We start from the raw sequence: 20,644 nt of genomic DNA on the forward strand, positions 1-20,644 counted from the left end.
CAGTGTATGGGCGTGGGGGCGGATGGTGGGTGTCTGGCACCCACGGCTCCGGCTGCGGCTCTGGCAGTGTTTGCAGAGACAGAAGCCGAAGGGACAGACACCTGGGGCACAGGCGCTTGGCATTTATTAGGTACCAGCTGAGCGGGGATGGCAGAAACCGGGCAGCCACAGGAGCAGCGGCCTGGGCGTCTGGTGCCGGCTAGAGCCGGGTGGCACCATGCGGGAGCGGGCGAGGGGAGCCCACCCGGACGGCGGGGCCGGGCACCTCCTCGGAGTAGGAGAGCGCGGGGTTGTCCAGCCCCAGCCTGGCCTTGTCGCGGGCAGGGCCCTCGCGCTCCTCCCAGCCCTCGGGGCTGCGGCAGCGGTCGGTGCAGCAGAGGGTGGCCCGGGTGATGAGCCGGTCGAGGGGCTGCAGCGAGTGCATCCAGGCGGGGAGGAAGTCCCAGGTCTGCAGCCATTTGGGCAGGCGGCCGGGGCTGCGAGCCTGCAGCGCGTTCACCAGCCCCACGAAGAAGAGGAGGCCGAGGAAGGGTGTGCCCACCCCTACCAGCGCCTGCCAGCCCGCCATGGAGATGCCGAAGATGAGGGACGGCAGCAGGAGGAAGCAGACGATGAGGTACAGCACGGCGAACCAGCGGTATTTGGCCGTGCGCTCGCCCAGCGCCTTGGCCATGCGGATGGGCAGGCGGGTGAAGGGCAGCGGGTACCACAGCAGGATGCCGGAGATGTTGAAGAAGAAGTGGCAGAGGGCGATCTGCAGGGATGGCATCCCCATTAGGCCAGGCACTCAGGCTTCCCCTAGCCCCTGTCTTGCCCAACGCCAGCCCGGCCATGGCCCCAGGCTGCCCGTACCTGGAAGGAGCTGGCCAGCTTGTCCCCCGGGCTGGCCAGGGCAGCCAGGATGGCAGTGGTGGTGGTGCCGATGTTGGAGCCCAGGGTCAGCGGATAGGCGCGCTCTATGCTGATCACCCCCAGGCCTGTGGGAGAGGCACCCCATCCCGTCCCATCGCTCCTCGCCAGTGCCGTTCCCACGCTCTCCCAGGGAGGCACGGCTCCTCCCGCCCCTCCGAGCACCCTAGCACCCACGGGCCATCGTCGGGGGGACCAGCGTGTGCCAGGGGACCAGGCTTGGCCAGGACTCACCGATCAGGGGTGTGATGGCCGAGGTGAAGACAGAGCTGCTCTGCACCACGAAGGTCATCCCAGCGCCCACCACCATGGCGAAGTACCCAGTGAGCCAGCTGAGCGGGTGTGGGAGGTCTGCCATGGCATGGCCATGAGCATGGGCATGGACACAAGCATGGACACATCAGCTAGGAGCAGCGCAGAGATCCTACATGGTTCTGGGGAGGGGGCTGTGGGGCCAGGTTCTGGGTGTGGGGTCAGGCTGTGGGTATGGGGCCAGGCTGGTGGCCAGGATGGCTGGGGAAGGAGGATGTGGACACCAGGAGGCCATGACAGCCATAAGCAGAGTAGGGATCAGGGACCGGCAGGGGACATGGGGGTCCGGGCAGGGATGGGGGTTAGGGGCAGGCAGGGATGGGTCTGAGGATGGCAGGTGGGGATGGGGATGGGTGGCCATGGGGTAGGCAGGGTCCCATCCCGCTCACCCCACGGCAGTCCCCATCCCACTCACCAGTGTTGATGACCTTCTGGATGGCTTTGGCTACCTGCCCCTTGAGCAGGGAGTTGAGGAGTTTGACCAGGAGGATGAGGCAGGTGCAGAGCACGACAAGGGACCCAGCCAGCAGCACCAGCCCCACGGCCAGGTCGGGCAGCGGTGTGTCGGTGAAGAGGTGCTCGCCTGCCCCACAGCATGGCTGGGCGAGGGGCTGGGGCTGGCCCGCCCCGCTCACAAACCTGCCCCTCCCAGACAGCCCCACACCTGGACCCCAGCCCCAACATCTCTCAGCCCTGCCCCACATCGTGACTCAGGCCCCATGCCCAGCACCCCTCCATCCCACATAAAGCCCCCCAGCCCCACCTGCACCTCCCCAGCCCCATGTCCCGTGACCCCAGCCCTGCCCAAGCCCCCCACACCCACTCACACTTCTGCCTGGTGACATTGTGGAGGCTCTCAATGGCTTTAGTGCTGCAGTGGCCAGGGGCTGTGCAGTTCGAGGGGGACCCAAGCCCCATGACGGCTGTCTGCAGGGAGAGGGTGGGCTGCAGCCAGCTCCACAGTGTCCTTGGCCAGTCTCTGCCCACCACCCACCCTCCATGGGATCGTTTGGTGGCCCCAGCAGGGCCACAGGCCCTTCACCTGTGGGGACGCGGGGCCACACCAGACACGGATGAGGCTCCGGTTGCGCAGGCTCTCATCCCCCGTTGCGATGCCCGTGATCACTGACTTGTCCAGCTGCAACAACACACAGTTGGAGAGGGCTGTTGGGGGCTAACAGCACCCCCAGCTTAGGGACATCTTTGCTGGGATGGGGACGCCACTGCCAGCCTGGGGACACTTGGATACGGCCACCATCAAAGGGACACCACTGCTGGGGACATCACCACCAGTACTGGGACAGCAGTGCTGGGGGACCACCATCAGCCTGGGGACACCACTGCCAGCCTAGAGACACTTGGGCATGACCACCATCAAAGGGACACCAGTGCTGGGGACATCACCACCAGCATGGGGTACACCAATACTGGGGGACCATCACTAGCCTGGGGACACCACGGCTGAGGAGACCTGGATGATGAGCTTAGTGAAGGGCTCTGTGATGATCTTCAGCAGGTCAGGGGCGTCCTTCCCACTGCGGATGTTGAAGGTGGCCACGACCAGGCGGGTGACGTGGTGCAGGTACCCACTCACCACCTCCAGTGGCAGCAGGACCAGCACCGACAGCCAGTTGAAGCAGTCGTGCACCGTGGCGCCGGCAAAGGCCCTGCGCGGAGAAGCCCATTGGCATGGGGTGGCCCCCAGGGAGCAGCCCCCAGCCCCCTCAGTCCCCTCTGCCCCGACCAGCTCTCACCGTTTGAACTCACTGCGGTCACCAGCCTGCATGAGGGCCACGATGGTGTTGGTGACAGAGGTGCCAATGTTGGAGCCCATGATGATGGGGATGGCAGAGCGCACCTCCAGCACTGGGGACAAAGAGACCTGCTAGCCCTGCATGGCCCAGCTCGGGGTGACCCCGTCCAGCCACCCCATCCCCCAGCCTCAGGTCCTGGGGAGCCCCACGGGCGCACTCACGCCCCGAGGAGACCATGCTGACGATGATGGAGGTGGAGGTGGAGGAGCTCTGCACCAGCACGGTCACTAGGATGCCCACCACCAGCCCAGCCACCGGGTTGGAGAGGATGGCATTGTCCTTGAAGATGTCCCCGGCCACCTTGCCTGCGAGAGAGCGTGAGCAGCAGGGTGCTGGCATGGTGGGTACCACCAGCCGCCCAGGTGCCCCCACCACCCTACCTCCGGCCAGCTGGAAGGCAGAGCTGAGCACGTCCAGGGAGCACACGAAGAGGTACAGGAACCCAAACATCAGGGGCACCTTGAGAAGGGAGACACAGATGGACTGGACCTTGGCCCAGCACCCCAGCTCTGCGCAAGACAAGAGAGAGTGTTAAACTCCGGCCGTGGCACGGCCCTGGCTCCCCAGGCTCCCGCAGCCCCACGCCATCCTCCTGTGCCCCCGGTGGGATGGGGCTCATGTCCCCAGCCGTGCCGCCACTCCCCGGGTCCCCACTACATCCTCCCACCCTGGAACGCCTTGTGCCGACCGCCCCTATCACCCCTCGGCTCTGCCCGTGGCACGCTGGGGAGCTGAGGGTCTCCCCTGCCAGCAGGCAGCCCACCATGCTGGGGGTCCAGCTGGGGTGCCAAGCCTGAGGACTGGCACGGCAGGGCAGTGGGGAAGAATTGCTGCCAGTGCCAGGGGCAAAGCTTGGGCTCTCCTGGCACCCCATGGCCCCCCCGGCTGCCTCCGGCAGGTCTCCAGAGTGCTCCCCAACCTGGGTGCATCGTGCCTTGGGGTGCACCGTGCCTTGGGGGGTCTCACCTGGCTTCTGCAGCTCGTCCAAGCCCAGCCGGGGCCCCTGCCAGGGCAGCGCCTCCAGCTCGTACCGCTCCCTGCCCTCGCCCAGGCGCCCCGGGGAGCCAGGGCAGGGGAAGCCATGGTCAGGGCAAGGCACCGCACCGACGGCGAAGGGGCAGGCATGGGCACCTGGCAGCCGGTGCAGAGCTGGGGAGAGGGGGCACCCGCGTTACAGCCCCATCCTCGCGGGGACCGCCCTGCAGAGGAGAGCTGGGCACCGCCCGGGCCAGGGTCTGGCCAGAAGCAGAGCTGAGCCCAGCGAGGAAGAGGAGGAGGGCTGAGGGCACCTACCTTGGGGGCTCGGGCAGTAGGCAAACTGGGGCCCGTGCACCACCCTTCCTCCCCGCATCGGGCAGTGGGGCAGGGCCGGGCTCTCCCTCCGGTAGGGCAGCATCGCTCCTGCTGAGGCTGAGCAGAGGCGGCCACACGTCACCAAGGCAGAGCCACGGCTGTGCCGTGCCCACCGCCACGGGCCTCAGAATCCCCGTGGTGCTGGCACCACCGAGGAGGACCATCCCATCACCCAATGGTCCCCTGGGCCACCAGCTGCTGCCGTGCCACTCCAGCGAGCTCCCTCAAGGGCAGGCAGCCCGGGTGGAGGGGACATGGGGAGGGGACCCCTCCTGCTCAGGGCCCTGCTCACCTGGGGCTGGCTGGGCACTCAGGGCAGCGCCATGTCCACATGCCCCATCCACGCGTCCCTGCAGCGAAGTGGCCCGCGGGGCACCGCAGCCCTTTATATGCATGACAAGAGCAAAGTCTAAGGAGCCCCGCGTTGCCCCTCGCCTCCGCTTGCTGCTCACCTCCTCCCCAGAAATTCCTGCAGTTAATGGGTAACCCCGCGGCATCCCACGTCAGCCGCGGCCCTGGGGCGGGATGGGGCACGCGCCCCCGGGGTACTGTGCCGCCGGCACACCCCGCCTCGCCTGCCCGAGGCTTGGCATCGCCCCTGGGTGAGCAGCAGCCGGTGTGATGAAGAGCGAAGCTGCGGTGGTGCTGGAGCACAGTGCCCAAGGGGCGATGCTGGAGCAGCCTCAGCTCCCCATCAGTTGGTGCTGGGTGCTTCATCCCCTGCACGAAAGGAAGAGGAAGAGGAGAAGGGCTCGGTGCTGGCGCTGCTGGGGTGTCCCAAACCGGAGGTGAGGCCACACACACAGCCACCATCCATGGAGCCATCTAAGCGTCAGCCTGAGGGACCTGGCTCTGCCCAGGGCACGCGTCATCCTCGCCGCCGGGGCATTGGCGGTGGGTTACATCAGCATCAGTGCGGTCGCTGCGTCCTGTTGCTGGTGGTGATGGTGGCACATGGCCTGGCTCAGCCCATGCCGGCGGCTCAGTGCAGAGCAGCCAGCAGCACTGTGAGGGCTGCGTGGGGCAGAGCCTGCATCTTCCCAGCATGCGCGATGCCAGGGCAGGCAGGAGTGGAGCGACACCAGCATTGCCGTCACCACCTCCTTGATACCATTTATCATTACCCGCTGTTTACGCACCTCTGGCCAAGTTTCCATCCACCCACGAGGTGCCTGGCCAGCTCGCGTCCACGTCTGTCCAGGGGAGAGCCAGGGGCAAAGGCCCCTACAGCCCTGGTGCCTGTGGGGAGTGGGGCACGGAGAGGCCACGCGGCTGTCACGTCCCCATTCCTCGGGGACCAGGTGCTCCTGGGTTCCACCACCATGGACAAGCCAGCCACGATTGTATGGGGGGAGCAAGTGGAGACCCCTTGGGTACCCCGGTGTGCTTGGGGACAGCCTGGGGACATGCCAGCCTGAGGACCTCCCTGCCACTGCTGGAGCATCACGGAGCCTCTGCCAAGTCACAAACGGATGGAGCTGAATGCTCAGGAGGTGCCATGGCAGGGGACATGTCCCGCCTCTGCAGGTGCCTGGGGAGCCTTCTGACCCTTCTGTCTGCAGACAGTGGCACCCGCAGAGCCCCGTGCCAGGCTGCAGCAGGCAGAAGGCTGGTGTCTGCGCTTGCCCTGTGCCCGGGGGCTCTTGGCCAGCTGCCCCCACAATCATTAACCCAGTGAGGCCCTGGCAGCTCCGGCTGTCACTCATTGACAGGGTCGGGGCTGAAGTCCTCGGCCATGCCGGCCCCGCAGCTTCTCCTACACCATTAGAGGTGCCGGGAAAACAAGCTCCTGGCACTGCCCCTTGCTGCCAGGCAGGGTGGCATCGGGGCCAAGGGCTGGCTCCAGCCCTGCCCTGGCCCCGGGGGGGCTCTGTGGGGTAAGGGGGGGCCAGGGGGACATTGCTGCCGGGAAAAGCACTGTCTAGCCTCGGCGGCAGAGGAAGGAGTGGGACACACGTCCAGGCAATGCTCTTTATTTCCCCAGGTTTCACACCACAGACGGGACTGAGCAGCACCACGGAGACACAGGGGGGCTCTGACCAGGGCTGTGGGGCTGCAGCCAGCTGCAGCAGCGTGGGGCTGGGTGGACATGCTCCCTGTCCCTGGGTGAGCCCTGGGGCTGCCCTGGGCCACCCCTCTGCCTCTGGCTGGGCAGTGGTGACAGAGCGGTGACCCAGGGAAGGGCCCTGGCACGCACAGACGATGGAGGGATCTCCTGGCTGCTGTCAGGGGGCTGTCTCCATTGCGGACTGGGTCTGGGACCTCTGGGGACATGGGGCTGCTGGGGATGGGGACCTGCAGGGCACAGCAGGCTCAAGGTTACAGCCCAGCACAGCCGCCGGCAGGGATGCCAGGCTGGGCACACGCTGCGTACCTGCACACCAGGTTGAGATGATCAGCACCCAGGGGTGCTGCATTCCTTTGGCACCAGGCAGACCTGTCCCCGAGGGCCGAGCACCCGCAGCCCCAGCTGGGCTGGGGCAGGGGACCTACGAGGATCTGCTCCTATGGGTCACTTCAGCAGCCGCCCATGCAGGGTCTCCCGGCGGGGAGGAGGAAGGCTTCTTTGCCACAACCTGCTGGCTCTGCCTCTGTCTGCTTGGGGCAGGACTAGGTGCCCTGCTCCACAGCAGCAGTGCTATCGTGGCAGGATCAGGCCCTGCCACACTAACGCAATGCAGACAGTAATAACTTGCCCGGGGCACAGGCCGGCAGGGCCATCCTCACCCTCCCTGGGAAGGGTAGACCCGCACATCAACAACGGGGGAAGCCCTGTTCCTGCGGGGTCAGGGACCGGATCTGGACCTCAGCTCCAGACACGCGTTCTCCTGACCGTGCCTGCCCACAGCACTGGGGTTTGGGGCTGGAGCCTGCCTTGTCACCCCACCCACCCTCTCTATCCCACACACTCGTCGGTTGGAAGGGTGCTTTCCCCACCTGAACAGTCAGAGGGGCTGTGCCAGCCCGGCATAGGCAGGATTTGCTGGGCAGGCAGCTCTGCCGCAGGCAGAGCAGGCAGAGGCACTGGGCAGGACAGTGCCAGGCATGCGTGGGACGTTGCAAAGTGCTTTGCAACAGGGGTTCAAACTATGTACAGGACTCCCTTGACGTGCACCAGGATGCGACCCCACCGAGGGGCATGGCAGCTGCTCAACCACTCACAGCGACATGACACGACAGTTTGGGACAGGATGTGGATGAATCTGCGGTCCGGGCAGTGTCGGCGGTGCAGGGCAGGGGCCAGTCAGGCCCCGTGTTGAACCCCGGCATGGCCCGGGGGTACCACGCACCAGGTGCGGACGTGCAGCAGGACTCATCGGAGCTCATGGTCGACCGAAGGCTGAGCTGGTGCGGGCTCTGCGGGCTGAGGATGGCTGTTTCCCTCGGAGCCTGGGTGAGGTGTGCGGGGCTGATCCGACCCTTCGCAGGTGCTGTCGTCCTGCCCGGGGAGCTGGAGGAAGTCAGGCAGGACCAGGTCCTCCTTGGAGAGCAGCCCACGCTGGTCATTGGCCCGGCAGCTCTGGGCACGGTTCAGCAGCTCCACCAGCCCTGGAAGAAATGCAGGTCACACACCTGAGCTTGGCGCTCAGGCTCCTGTCCTAACGCCTCGGCTGCCCTCTCCACCTGACGTGACCCTGAACATATTGCAGGCACAGCACCTGCACCTTCTCCCTGCTCCATTCCAGCACCCATGGGACCCTGCACCCATCCCCAGCAGACCAGGGGCCCCGCGTCCCTCACCCCGTGTCTTGCCCCAGCCCCTCAGGTTTCAGACATGCCAGGTCTCACCTTCCAGGTCATACGTGCGGCGGTTCAGGTTCGTGGCAGCTGAAGACCGGGGCCGGGAGAAGGAGGAGGGCATCTCCCACAGCGTGTCAGGCTCTGCTCCTGTTGGGCTTCCCTCCTGTGATGAGCAGCCCAGGCCTCAGCGACGGGGCAAGAAGGCAGTGCTCCCCCAGCCCACGTCCCTCTTGCCCTCCCACAGCCTGGCTCCCACCTCGGCACCCGCTGCCCACCCTGTGCCAGCGTCGCAGCGGGGCACACCTTCCCTACAGACTATGGCAGCGGCCACAGGGTCATCTCCAACCAGGGCAGTGGGATATTGAGCTCACCTCGCTCCGGAGTGGGGAGGGGGCAGCCGCAGCCTTGGCGCTCGCCGTCACTCGCGTGTCTGCAAGGTAAGTGATGCTCAGCACCCCGTGCCAGCACGCTGGTCCTGGCCCGGCTGGTGACAGGATGCAGCCCATCCCAGTGAGCAGGAGCCGTGGCCAGCAGAAAGCAGGCTGGCCCTGTGAATGCTGTGGTGGGGGGGACACGGCCTGGTGGGGGGACATGGCTTGGAGGGGAGGACACTTTACCTGCCAGCGTTTCCAGGATGAGTTTCTGAGCAGCCACCGTGCTGACCAGCTTCTCCAGGTCGAGGGCAGCTGGCTCGCCTTGCTGCAACGGGAAGAACCAGCCAGTGTCATGCTTGCTGTGGCACGGCAAAGGCAGCCAGGCTGAGCACCGTGAGCTCCCCGGCCAGACCCTGCCGGGTCATGGGCTGCACAGCGCAGAGCACACCCACCGGTCCCTCCTGGCCCACGGCGGGGTGCCACGGCCCATCTCAAACACCGGTGACTCTCTGCAAGCTCACAGGCTGCCCCTGGCACAGACCGCTGCTCCCCACCACCCGGTCACTGCCAGCAGCCCCTGGCCTAAGCCCCAGACCCGGCTCCCCACCGCCCCCAGCATCCTGGCCGCAGGAGGCTGGGGCCGTGCCCACCGAGGCGCGAGCCCTCACCCGCCGCAGCAGCGCCAGCTCCATGCTCACGCCATACTTCCCCAGCACCGGCTGCAGTGCTTCCCGGATGCGCTTGGTTGACTTTGCCGTGATGCGGATGGTCTTATTGAGGGAGGAGATTTCCAGCCTGCGGAGGGGGAGAAGAGGCTGTCTGCAGGCAAACACGGAGTGGCAGGAGAGGCAGGGGCAGAGCCGGGTCGTTCGGGACTGCCTGGGGGGTTGCGTGTGGGGCACCGTGGGTGGCCACGCATGATGTGAACCGGACACATGTGGGCAACAGCATCAGCCCTGAAGCTCCCACTCACTCAAAGCTTATCCTGTTCTCCAGCTTCACCTCCTGGTCTGCCAACACAGAGCACTCCTGGTCCAGCACCAGCGCTTTCTGCAAGAGCCAAACGATCAGGAGAGAGCAAGCAGAGTGGCACGTGGTCCCAGCCTGGGGATGGTCCGGCTGGCAGGAGCCCCCTCTCCCCCCGCCCACCCTACCTGCTCATTCCCAACCAGGTAGACCTTGATGTCGGGGAGGCTGAAGCCACGCTTCTCGCATATCCCCGCCAGCATGTCGCGGATGGAGTGGCCAGGCCGGACGGAGGCCAGTGAGGCTGTGCCGTCAGGCAGGTACACACAGCAGTACTTCATGGGCTTGGCCGGCAGCTCTGCCTCACTGCCCCCCAGGCTCTTCCGATGGCCCTGCGGGAGGGATGCGGTGAGATAAGCACAGCCGGTGGCAGCGTGATGCCGCAGGGCTAGCGCGGCGACGACTCACCTCCGTCCAGGGGCTGGTGGCCGTGCTGGCCGAGGACAGGAAGCCCAGGTCCAGGCTGGCCGAGGAGTTGAGCGAGCCCTGGGACTCCCGCCACAGCATGGTGCTCCCACCGCCTTCTCCCCCCTCTAAGACAGACAGAGGGACGGTGGTGGGGACTGTGGGCACCCTTCAGGGGCAGCACGGCCCCTCTGCCCCACTCGGCAGAGCACCTACCTGCCCAGGAGGGCTCCCGCCGCTCTCCCTTCCTGAAGGACCGGCGAGGGCTGCGGTTGGCACCACTGCCCGCCGTCTCCACACCCAGCGGCAGGGACTTGCCCAGCTTCAGCTTCGACTTCTGGGGCGAACGGAGAAGCATCTCAGAGTGGGGATGTCCAAGGCTGCCCCTTCCCTTTCCCCAGTCCCCCAAACCGCTTGTCCGTTTTCAACCCGGGGCTGGGTTTGCTCCGAGCAGCGGGGAAGGGACCCATCACCGTTTTCTCAGGCCAAGGGACAGGTACCCGTCCCCCCTTCCCACGCCGCTCACCTTGCTGAGGTCAGGCGGGGGGCTGCTGCTGCGGGAGTGGGGCCGCAGGTCAGGCAGGGGCTGCCCCTGGCTCTCTGCCCGCAGGCAGGCCTGGTAGAGCGGGGATTTCACAAAGCGCGTGTAGCTGTCAAACTTCATCAGGTTAAAGATCTGCAAAGGGAGGATGCGTGTGCTTAAGACTCCTGCCCACCTACAGCTTGGTCTGGCCACTGCCCCATGGCATGGCCCCACAGCGACAGCAGCGATGCTGGGTGATGCGCAGGGTGGTCCTGCGGCCCCCATCCTGCGGGTGGGGTGGAGCACGGGTGCTGCTCGTACCTGGAGCTGCTGGATGCGAAACATGTCTGGGGAGGGGTTGGCCAGCATGTCCTCCCCAATCCAGGCCTGCTTGTCGATGTTCACAGGACTGACCGAGTGGCTGGAGAGGAACTCATCGTAGATTCGCCGTGCCTCCTGGGCCAGCTGGGGGAGTAGGGGGGTCAGGCAGGGACCAGGAGCCCCCTCCTCACTGCTACCCTGCAGGGGGCCCCTGGCTCACCCCGTGGAGCCACCTGAGCCCTGAGGAGCCAAGTGCCCCTGGGACCAGCTTGGTACCTGGGCTTCAGGATGGGCACTGGAGCCAGCCACCCCCACCCAGCACCAGGCTCTGGGCACAACACACTGGTCTCTCCGTGGAGGTACAGCCTGAGGTAGGAACCGTTCCCCACCAGCCGTGTGGCCCTGTCCCCACGAGCCCCCATCTAGCTCTGTGCCCTTGCTTTCTTGTCATCCCAGCAGCACTCTCCACACTCTGCCTGCCCCGGACTGGAGAAGCACGTCCTGCTCCACAGGGCAGGCAGTCCCGGATGTGGCTTTTCAGATGCACATCATATCCATCTCCTTATCGCTCCCACAAGACACCCCAGCCTGCTCAGCCTCCCAGAACAGGGGTCTGCCAGGACCCTGGGACATGCAGGCACGACAGCCACCTCCACCTCTGCCCATGTGCCTTCCAGCAGCTGCGTAACCCAGGCTCAGCCACACCATGGCTGCACAGAGGCTGGTACCTGCTGCGTGTCGCTGGCTGGGATCTGCTGGAAGCGTTCACATGCCTGCCAGAAGTAGACGTTTTCGGCGCTGAACTCCTTCTTGAGGAACTCCTGCGGGGCAGATAGAGCTGCTGGCCTGGGCGGCACCATGGCTGTGGGATGGCTGGTTGCCAACAGCAGATGGGAGTGGGGACCGAGGTGTGGGCTGTGGCACTCACAGTGAAGTAGGTGACAGCCACGCGGTCCTGCAGCAGTGTCTCGAAGGACTCAGCCCAGCTGACCACAGACCCCTGTGTGGAGCCGCAGGTGGCCGGTGGTCCTGGCAGGCTGTTCACGCTGTTGTTGCTGCCACGGGCCCTGGAGGCGTTTAACTCTGAGAGAGAAAAAGGGTCAGTTCTGGCTGCCTGGGTGTCACCAAGCATCACACCCCTGTCACCAGTAGCCCCCTGTATCTGCAGCGAGTTCATCCACCCCATTCCAATCGCAGCCAGAGAGCCCTCAGGTAGGGAACACAAGGAGCATCACAGTGGCATTCTTGGCAGATTGAGCGCCGTGATGCCATAGCTGGCACCTTCCAGCGAGCGTGACAGCCCTCCCTGCCAGTGCTGGCCGTCCTCCCCTCCCTGGGGTGTCACCGTGATTCCACCTGTGACTCATCTCCCAGGGGAACAAAGCTGAGATATGGGGGGAAGGCACCCAGCCGGGGAAGGAAAGCAGGGTGGAAGGGGACACAGGGGGCACATGGCGTGGAGGGAAGCTTGGAGGATGGGTAGAGGTGGCTGAACTTACCTTCTCTGTTCCTCTGGCCATGACAAGGAACAAACCCAGCGAGAAGAGGGCACAGAAAGTGTCATCCCCAGCTCCCAACCCCGAGGAAACCCTCCCTCGGGGAAACCCAAGATGACCATGCATTCAAATGGAGTCCCTCCATCAAAAAGACGGAAGTTCCCAGGGGCAACCCCAGCTTTTGAACAGGTTTGGCTGGCGAGCAACTGGGAGCAGAGGGTCATTTGCAAGAGAAGGTAAGGGTATGCAAGCAGGCCTCTCCGGGCAAAGCCAGCGGGAAGAGAGGAGGCGGCAGGCTGCTGCTTTGCTGGGTTCCCCGCCCATCTCCTCCTGTCCAAAACACGGGGTAACTGTGCACACCCTGTGCATGCAGGTGGGAACAGCAGCCACCGGCACCCCGCACTGGAAGGACCCTGCAGCAGGGCTGAGACGGGCAAATGGGCCATCTGAGATATCCAATGCACAATGAGACAGACGGACAGACAGATAGGCTCCCTCAAGAAACCCAGGACTGGCTGGTACCCAGGTTCTGCTTGCCCCGGGAAGCCCCTCAGACCCCAGCACCCAAGGGGGCCAGCTGAGCAGCCAGAAGAGAGGGGCAGGTGACACAGGGTGTGTGGGAGGGTTGGGGGGATATAGGGAGTCCCTGGCACAGGTCTTGGCCCAGCACTGCGGGGGCCCAGCCATGCACCCACCCACAGCACAGCCTGTGCTGACACAGGACCTGGCTCTCTGCGGGCTCCTTGCCCCGGCACCAGTCTGGCTGTGGGCTTCCCCCTCCCCTGAAGACAATGAAGGCCTCCCATCCCAGAGCAAAGAGCAGTCTTACCTCCATCTGACACAGCTGGGCCCTGCGGGGGTGGAGAGAAGAGAGGTGAGAGAGGGCACACGGCATCTGCCAGCCCAGTGGAGCGGTACCCAGGCAGGCGGCAGCATCAGGGCAAGCCCAGTCCGAACCCAGGAGCAAGGGACACAGGCTGCCAGCAAACACCGCTCTGGTGTTAGCTGCAACCAGGACAGCTGCCCCACAGCAGGGGCACGACACAGGGCTCCCAGCCGGGGGGCAGCAAGCAGGGGTGGGTGGGTTGCAAGGGGTACGCAGCTTTTCTCCCACCTCCTGTGCATCTACTGCCCTGGAGCCAGGCCAGCAATTGGGAAAGGGCAGATACTATCTAGATGTAACCCTGCCACCGCTGCCTGCGGAGGAGAGAAGCAGTGTCCCCGGCACAGGAAGAGGAGGGGAGGAGGGGAGGGAAGGAAGGACAACCACAGCCCTAGGCAGGCAAACTGACTGCTCCCTCCTTCCTTGGGGCCTGGGGCTACTGGAGGGCAGATGCCCAAAGATGGGGACCGGGTCCTGCCAGAGCTGCCAGGCCAGGGCACAGCAGGACAGGGTGCCCTGCAGCATCCCCTGGGCTGCCCCAGATACCTGCCGCAGGGATGGGGTACCCCAGGACCCACAGCAAGTGGGCAGATGGGCAGAGCCTCCACAGTCAAAGCCCAGCCAAGCACTCCCTGCACAGCGCTGCCTCTCATTGCCCCCGCTGCCTGGGGCCACGCTGAAGTGGTGCCCTTGACCTGGCTGGCCAGTGCCCCCCACCCTGCCAGCCCTGCACACCCCAGCCTGCCCTGCACGCACCCCGCCTGTCCCCATCCCAGCCCCACACACTCCTGCCTCCTACCCCAGCCCCACTACCCCACCCCTGCCTGTCCCTCCTACCCCACATGCCACTGCCATGTCCCTTACCCCAGCCCCACACATCCCAGCCCTGCTTGCCCATTAGCCCAGCCCCACACACCCCTATCTTGTCATCTGCTTGCTCTTCCCCATCCATCTCTGTTGCCCACACCCACACAGCTCTGCCCTGCCTCTGCCACCCAGTCCCATGCACCACAGCACTGCTGACTCCTGTTTACCCCCCATACGTCACTGCTTGCCCATTACCCCAATGCCATATACATCCCCCACTTACATCGCTGTCTCAGCCTCACAGACCCCTGCCTTCTCATTACCCCAGCCCCCTATGTCCCTGCCTGCCTGTTACCCAGCCCCGTATGCTGTTGCCTGCCCCGATACCCCTCTGCATCTCTGTCTGCTGGGAATACCCAAGCCCCATACACCTCTGTCTGCACGTTACCCAGCCTCACACCCCCTGCCTGCCTGTTTCCCACCCCACACCCCTCTGCCTGCCCACTTCCCAGCCCCACACCTCCTGCCTGCCCGTTATCCTCTCCACACCCCTCTGCCTGCCTGGTACCTGGCCCCATACATCTCTCTGCCCGGTACCCAGACCCATACCCCCCTGCCTGCCCGTTATCCGCCCCACATCCCCCTGCCTGCCCACTGCCTGGCCCCATACATCCCTCTGCCTGCCCGTTATCCGCTCCACACCCCCCTGCCTGCCCGGTACCCGGCCCCAAACAGCCCCTGCCCGCCCGGTACCCAGCCCCACGCCGTGCCGCCGGGCGGGGCCGCTCCCGGAGATGGGGACCGGCGCCCCGGGCCGGGCCGGGCCGGGCCGGGACTCACCATGCGGCCGTTGTGGACCAGCAGCAGCTTGCCCTTGCCCTGCATGCCTGGCACCGCCCGGCCGAGCGCGCTACCGGCGCGGCCCGCGGCCCCGCAGCATCCCTGGCCGGCGGCGCGGTGCGGCTGCCCCGGCCCGGCCCGGCCCGGCGCTCCCCGGCACTACCGCTTTCGGCTGCCACAGGAAGTGTCGCCATGGGAACCGAGACCGCAGCGGGGGGAGCGGAGCCGCCCTCCCGCCCCGCGCCGCCGCCGCCACCGGCCCCGGCACCGCCCCGCTGGGCACCGGCTCCGGCTCCGGCTCCGGGCCAGGAGGCGCCGCGGCCCCGCCCGCATCCCCATCCCCGTCCCTGTCCCTGTTTCCATCTGCATCCCCATCCCCATCCCCGTCCCTGTTTCCATCTGCATCCCCATCCCCATCCCTGTTTCCATCCCCATCCCCATTCCTGTTTCCATCTGCATCCACATCCCCGTCCCCAACCCAATCCTCATCCCAATCCCCATCCCCATCCCAATCCCCATCCCCATCCCCAACCCAATCTTCATCCCAATCCCCATCCCCATCTGAATCCCCATTCACATCCCCATCCCCATCTGAATCCCCATCCCCATCCCAATCCCCATCCCCATCTGAATCCCCATCCCCATCCCAATCCCCATCCCCATCTGAATCCCCATCCACATCCCCATCCCCATCCCAATCTCTGTCCCCATCCCTGACCCCATCCCCATCTGAATCCCCATCCCAATTCCTGTTCCCATCCCCATCTGAATCCCCATCTGAATCCCCATCCCAATTCCTGTTCCCATCCCCATCTGAATCCCCATCTGAATCCCCGTCCCCATCCCCATTCCTGTCCCCATGCCCATCTGAATCCCCATCCAATCCCCATCCAACCCCCATCCCCATCCCACTCAGCCCCATCGCCAGCACCGCCCGTGCTGCCTCAGGGTCACCACCCCATTGCCACCACTCCCAGCAGCCTGGGCAGCCCGAGGGGGCTCCTCCCGGGCATCACATCACCCCAGGGAAGGGGGGTGCAGGGGCAGGGGGGCATCAGCACACCCAACGCACCCCGCCGCCAGCCTGGTGCCGCTTGCCCTGCTCACACCTGGCCGGGCACGCAGCTGCCTGCCAGCCCCGTGCCAAGCAGTGGGTCTGGGGGTGGCCCCAGGGCCGTGCTGCTGCTGCTGCCATTAGCAGCCAGCACTCAGGGAGAGCTGCCTGCGCCGTGGACGCCGGCAGAGCCTGGCAGAGAGGAGTGGTGGACGTGCAGCTTGGAGTCACCAAACTGATGCCTAAGCAGTTTTGCCCATCTCCTAGGTTGGGGTTCCATGTTCATCAGCAACCACAAACCAGTCAAGGATATTTTAGGATATTTGTTAGGAAATGTAAGTAACTAACAGTTACAGGATAAACCGCAGAGCACCATGGCAACCCACTCATGGAAATGCTAATAACTGGGACGTAAGGTGGGTGATTAACCTATCAAAAGCAGAACCCTAACATTAAGTTGGGTGCAGATCTATGCAGAGAAAAATGAAGTGTTCCCACCGTGAACATGCACAAAAGCAGTACGGCATTAGCAGCCGCAGCCCTGGCAGGGTCTGCAGGCAGGAGGTAGTGGAGGGTGGCCCCTGCTGCTGCCCCTCTGCCCCCCACTGTGGCATGGAGCAGCAGTGGGGTGGGGGACGATCTTGCTTCTCCCCTTCTCTTTGTCAGAGAGTAGCTGTGTTGTTTGGCTTGGCTTTGCAACGGGAGTTATAAATAAAAATGTCTCACCAAGAGTGCGTGACTCACGGTCCTCACCACAAGGATAACCTCTCTGCTAGGAAACCTGATCCGAGGACCGAACTGCGGCATGCAAGAATCAAAGACATTGCTTAATTAATATATTTAATCCAAATGGTGAACAGACGAGCCCCTCACCCCACCTGGGATGGGGTGGGCTGCTGGGGAAGGTGCCTGTGCCTCTCTGGACGCCTGTCCTGTGCCATCCCTGACCTCCAGCTGCCGACAGCCCAGCCCTCGACCTGCTCCAGGGCATGGTGGTTTCCCTCAGACGGCAGTGGGGAGCTGCGGCAGTGGCTGACGTGGCCTTGGGCAGCTCCAGTCTCAGCGTTACCTCCTGCCACCCTCCGAGGAGCAGCTCGTGGGTGCTGATGTCGCCTCACCCTGCGTGGGTGGCCTGGAACATGGGGATGTGCTGAGGCATCACCCCTCACATGGAAGACCGTGTCAGCACTGTGCACCAGGACACGGCCATGCCTGTGGGCTGCCTCCACTGCCTGGGCAGCAGGCAGCGGCCCCCTTTGGAGGCTGGGGCTGAAGTGCCTCTCCCAGGATCACACGCCGGCTCCATCCCACTGCCATGCTCTGCCCGCGGTGATGCCTGTGGTGCCTGGGTACCGTATCCTCCCGCTGTGCTGCCATCCCCGAGCTGGAGCCTGGCCCCGTGGGAAGAGGAACGCCCTGTGGCCCAGTGCCCCAGCCTGGCGGGACCTGGTTTATCCTGGGGGTAGGCGACGGCGGGGCGACAGCTGGCTGGGGGATTTGCCGAGGGCATTATTTAATGCCGTGGGTAAATGGAAAAACAGCAGCTAATTCTGGAGCCCGTAATCCTCTTCCTCCCCCAGGGATGGGGAGCGTGCCAGTCACGCAGCCACCAGCGGGCCCTGGGGACAAGCCCCTGGCAGGTCCCCAGGCGTACCACGGGCCAGAGCGATGGGTGATGTGCAGAAGGTAAGCGGGGTCTGGTGACATCCTGCCTGCGCCAGGGTGGGTGTGCTGGCACCAGCTCCCGGCTGTGGTGTCAAGCAGCCTGGCAGAGCAGGACCAGGGCTTTACCCTGGCCTTGTCCCCCCAGCACACCCAGGAGCTGGCAGGGCTCCCAGGGCAGGGACAGCACACCGGGGTGGGGACTGGGGCTGAGCAGATCTGCTGTGGGGCCACCCCAAGCCTGGACACCTTGGGAGCCAAGCCCTGGCACTCGCTCAGGCCATAGACACAGGGTACCCATGGCCAACAGTGCGCCCAGCTCCCCCCTCCAAAATGAGTGTGCTCTGCAGCAACCCAGCACCCCGCAGGGCTCCTCCAGCACCCCGTGCCCCCAGGGGCTGCTCTCCGTCATCCAGAGGCTGAAGGGTTCCCCGGAGCAGGAGCTCCGCATCATCCTGCTGGGGCTGGACAACGCAGGGAAGACCACGCTGCTGAAACGCCTGGCGTCCGAGGACGTCAGCACCATCACCCCCACCCAGGTAGGTGCTGCTGGGGGCCACGGGCAGTGGGAGGGTGGCAGGTCCTACCGTCCCCTTGGGTGATGCCCTGGGGTTTGTGTCCCCATGCAGGGCTTCAACATAAAGAGCGTCCACTCAAATGGCTTCAAGCTAAACGTCTGGGATATCGGGGGGCAGCGCTCAATCCGCCCATACTGGAGGAAGTATCTGGGCAGCACAGACCTACTGGTGAGTGGGGCGGCCGCCTGCAGCCCACCACAGCCCTGCATGCAGAGAGCCCGGGGGGCACTGTACCCCTGCAGAGCCCTGCAGCCCCAGCAGAAGGCAGAGGGCTGTGCAGCTGGGCAAGGAGGAGCCACTGACTGTCTCTTTTGTCCCCACGGCAGATTTATGTCATTGACAGCGCAGACCAGAAGCGTTTTGAGGAGACTGGGCAGGTATGAGGGGTCTAGGTGGGGGGTGGCTGTGGGGTCCTGGGGCTTGGACCCGGCTGGCACCAGCTCTTTGAGGACTGGAGAGGGGAGCGAGGCTGCTCTCTACCGTGGGGCAGCACTGCTGTGAGGGCCACGCTGTCCCCAGAGCTATGTGGGAAGGGCTCGTGACTGGGGTCTCAGCACCTAGAGCCACTCCACCCCATGGCAGATCTGTGCCCAGCAGCTCCCCCCAAGCTGTGTGTGATGCCCCACGGGTACCTGACACGGGGGTGACACTGCCCTCGGTGAGAGGGACCCCTCGGTCGCCAGCCTCATGCCCTCCTCCCACCTCCCCAGCGCCAGGTTAGCAATACAACCAAGCAAAGGTTTACGAGTAGCAAATTCAGAGTTACAAACCCTGGGAACGAAGCTGGAGAGGGGAAGGTGAGACTCTGAGTGCCAGTCTCGGCTGTACCGGCACCAGACGGCAGTGTGGGTGTGCCAGACAGCACGGGGCTGACAGCAGCCTCCTGTAGCTGCCCTTTGCCCAAGGCTCTCAGTGCCAGGAGTGCTTCAGCCCTCAGGTAGTACTGCGTGCGGCTCCTGGGCTCTCTTCAGGGCAGATGGAGCTTCAGGGGTGTGTGTCTCTCCCTCGGGATGTCGAGACCTCACAGCTTCTTCGGCTGCAACAAGAGCACCAGAGAGAGGGGAGTGAGGCATTTTGGGGGACTGAGGTGCCCCAGCCCACCCTGGGCAGCTCAGGCAAGTGGCCAGGCCGCTCTGTGGAGGAGGGCAGCAGTGGGCAGCAGCCCTAGGAGGTGGTTCTCTCTTGGCAGGAGCTGGCAGAGCTCACCGAGGAGGAGTCCCTCACGGGGGTCCCGCTGCTGGTGTTTGCCAACAAGCAGGACCTAGTGACTGCAGCACCTGCAGCCGAAATCGCAGAAGGGCTGAGCCTCCACACCTACCGGGACCGGGAATGGCAGATCCAGGCCTGCTCAGCCTTGTCTGGGGAAGGAGTGCAGGTAGAGGGATGGGGGCCTGCAGGCTCTGTGGACGAGGGAGAGGACCCAAGGACCTGCCATGCTCTTGGGGCTGTGCTCATGTCTCTCTCTTCCCTCCAGGATGGGATGAACTGGATTTCCAGCCAGATTATGAACAGGAAGAAGTGAGAGCTGCGAAGTGCCAGACTGGACTGAGCTGCAGGTCCCTAAGCCATGGCCAACCCCCTAGGTCCCTAGACTCCCCCTGAGGGCTCGGCTGGGTCCTGAGCCTCAGACTGCCGTGCTCAGATGGGCTTCCTACCCAGTCTTTCACTAATCAGTCAGCTTCCCCTCTCCCTGCCTCCTGGGCTTCCACGGGCTCCTCGTACCCCCCCAACCCTCCTGCAGCTGCAGTGCTGTTGGAGGAAGCACCTGTCCTGTAGTGTCAAGGGCTTGCACACCTCCAGAATGAGAACCTGCTCAGGACTTGTCCATCCACACTGCTGGCACACGCCGCAGAGACTGCTGCAGCACGCACACTGCCCAGAGCAGGCTGAACACCCCACCATGGCACCGGCTACACCCTCAGCCATGGCACGTACAGCCAACCGAATGGTGTGTACTCCCCTCCGCTCCCATAGGATGTGACCGGTGCTGCCCTAGGCATGGCAGCTGGCTCGGGGAGGCCTTGGTTCAGTATCTTTTGCTGGCCAGAGGAGCTCCCACGTGTGCACAGGACCTGGGACAAGCACAAAGACACAGAGAGGACCTGGCCATGCAGTCACCAATGGAGGGGTTTCATTGCCTGGTGACAGCCTTGGTTGCAGCCACGCTGCGCATGCCACCGAGAGGGGCTGCTCTGCAAGAGCCCCTGGGAAGCGCATTGCCCTAAACACACCCAAGCTGGGGCTTCTGTCACCGCGCTGAAGATGCCCATCCCGAGGGCTGGAAGATGCAGCTCCCTGGCCACCACAGCCACCATGGCTAAGCGCCCGCACCACTGGGGACGGGTGGGAGACAAGCTGCAACGGGGCTGGGGGCCTTCTGCTGTGCCAGGCCCTGGGCTGCAGCCCTGCCTGCCCACAGGCAGACCTGTGGCCCTGAATAAAGCTGCCTGTAACCTCTGTGCTGCCTCGGCCAGTCCTTCCCGCCGTGCTGGGACAGCACTTCTCCCCCGCCCCGCCGCTCTGCGGCCCGGCGGGGCCTGCGGGGC

The 20,644-nt window shown here is 64.9% G+C and overlaps 3 protein-coding genes across 4 annotated transcripts; 1 reads left to right on the top strand and 2 right to left on the bottom strand.

Annotated features, from left to right (window-relative positions):
* Positions 1 to 156: 156 nt before the first annotated feature.
* On the bottom strand, positions 157 to 4,442 carry SLC34A1 (solute carrier family 34 member 1). The gene is made up of 12 exons (XM_075509588.1): positions 4,329 to 4,442; positions 4,002 to 4,184; positions 3,416 to 3,544; positions 3,197 to 3,340; positions 2,976 to 3,087; positions 2,693 to 2,888; positions 2,264 to 2,359; positions 2,049 to 2,148; positions 1,637 to 1,804; positions 1,144 to 1,260; positions 853 to 977; positions 157 to 754 (listed from the first exon to the last, which is right to left on the bottom strand). The coding sequence occupies exons 1-12, from the start codon at positions 4,429 to 4,431 to the stop codon at positions 200 to 202; spliced, it is 2,028 nt and encodes a 675-aa protein (XP_075365703.1). The 5' UTR covers positions 4,432 to 4,442; the 3' UTR covers positions 157 to 199.
* Positions 4,443 to 6,345: 1,903 nt separating this feature from the next.
* RGS14 (regulator of G protein signaling 14) lies at positions 6,346 to 14,998 on the bottom strand. The gene is given in 16 exon segments (XM_075509856.1): positions 6,346 to 7,937; positions 8,178 to 8,292; positions 8,501 to 8,559; positions 8,747 to 8,828; positions 9,172 to 9,298; positions 9,477 to 9,553; positions 9,658 to 9,861; positions 9,938 to 10,062; positions 10,151 to 10,271; positions 10,461 to 10,610; positions 10,779 to 10,922; positions 11,507 to 11,599; positions 11,707 to 11,861; positions 13,104 to 13,125; positions 14,805 to 14,945; positions 14,948 to 14,998. Coding segments are annotated over 16 exon segments (1,902 nt in total). The 3' UTR covers positions 6,346 to 7,701.
* A 2,528-nt stretch (positions 14,999 to 17,526) lies between these two features.
* On the top strand, positions 17,527 to 19,620 carry LOC142413545 (ADP-ribosylation factor-like protein 3). 2 transcript variants are annotated; one of them, XM_075509790.1, is made up of 6 exons: positions 17,527 to 17,544; positions 17,889 to 18,059; positions 18,150 to 18,266; positions 18,425 to 18,475; positions 19,288 to 19,473; positions 19,573 to 19,620. In XM_075509790.1, exons 1-6 carry the CDS (start codon positions 17,527 to 17,529, stop codon positions 19,618 to 19,620), a joined length of 591 nt encoding a protein of 196 aa, XP_075365905.1. The 2 variants fall into 2 exon arrangements, with proteins under 2 accessions (XP_075365905.1, XP_075365906.1); XM_075509791.1 differs by having other exon boundaries at positions 17,916 to 18,059.
* The last annotated feature ends 1,024 nt before the right edge of the window (positions 19,621 to 20,644 follow it).

This window comes from Mycteria americana, chromosome 8 (assembly GCF_035582795.1).
Source record: "Mycteria americana isolate JAX WOST 10 ecotype Jacksonville Zoo and Gardens chromosome 8, USCA_MyAme_1.0, whole genome shotgun sequence".
NCBI lineage: Eukaryota > Metazoa > Chordata > Aves > Ciconiiformes > Ciconiidae > Mycteria > Mycteria americana.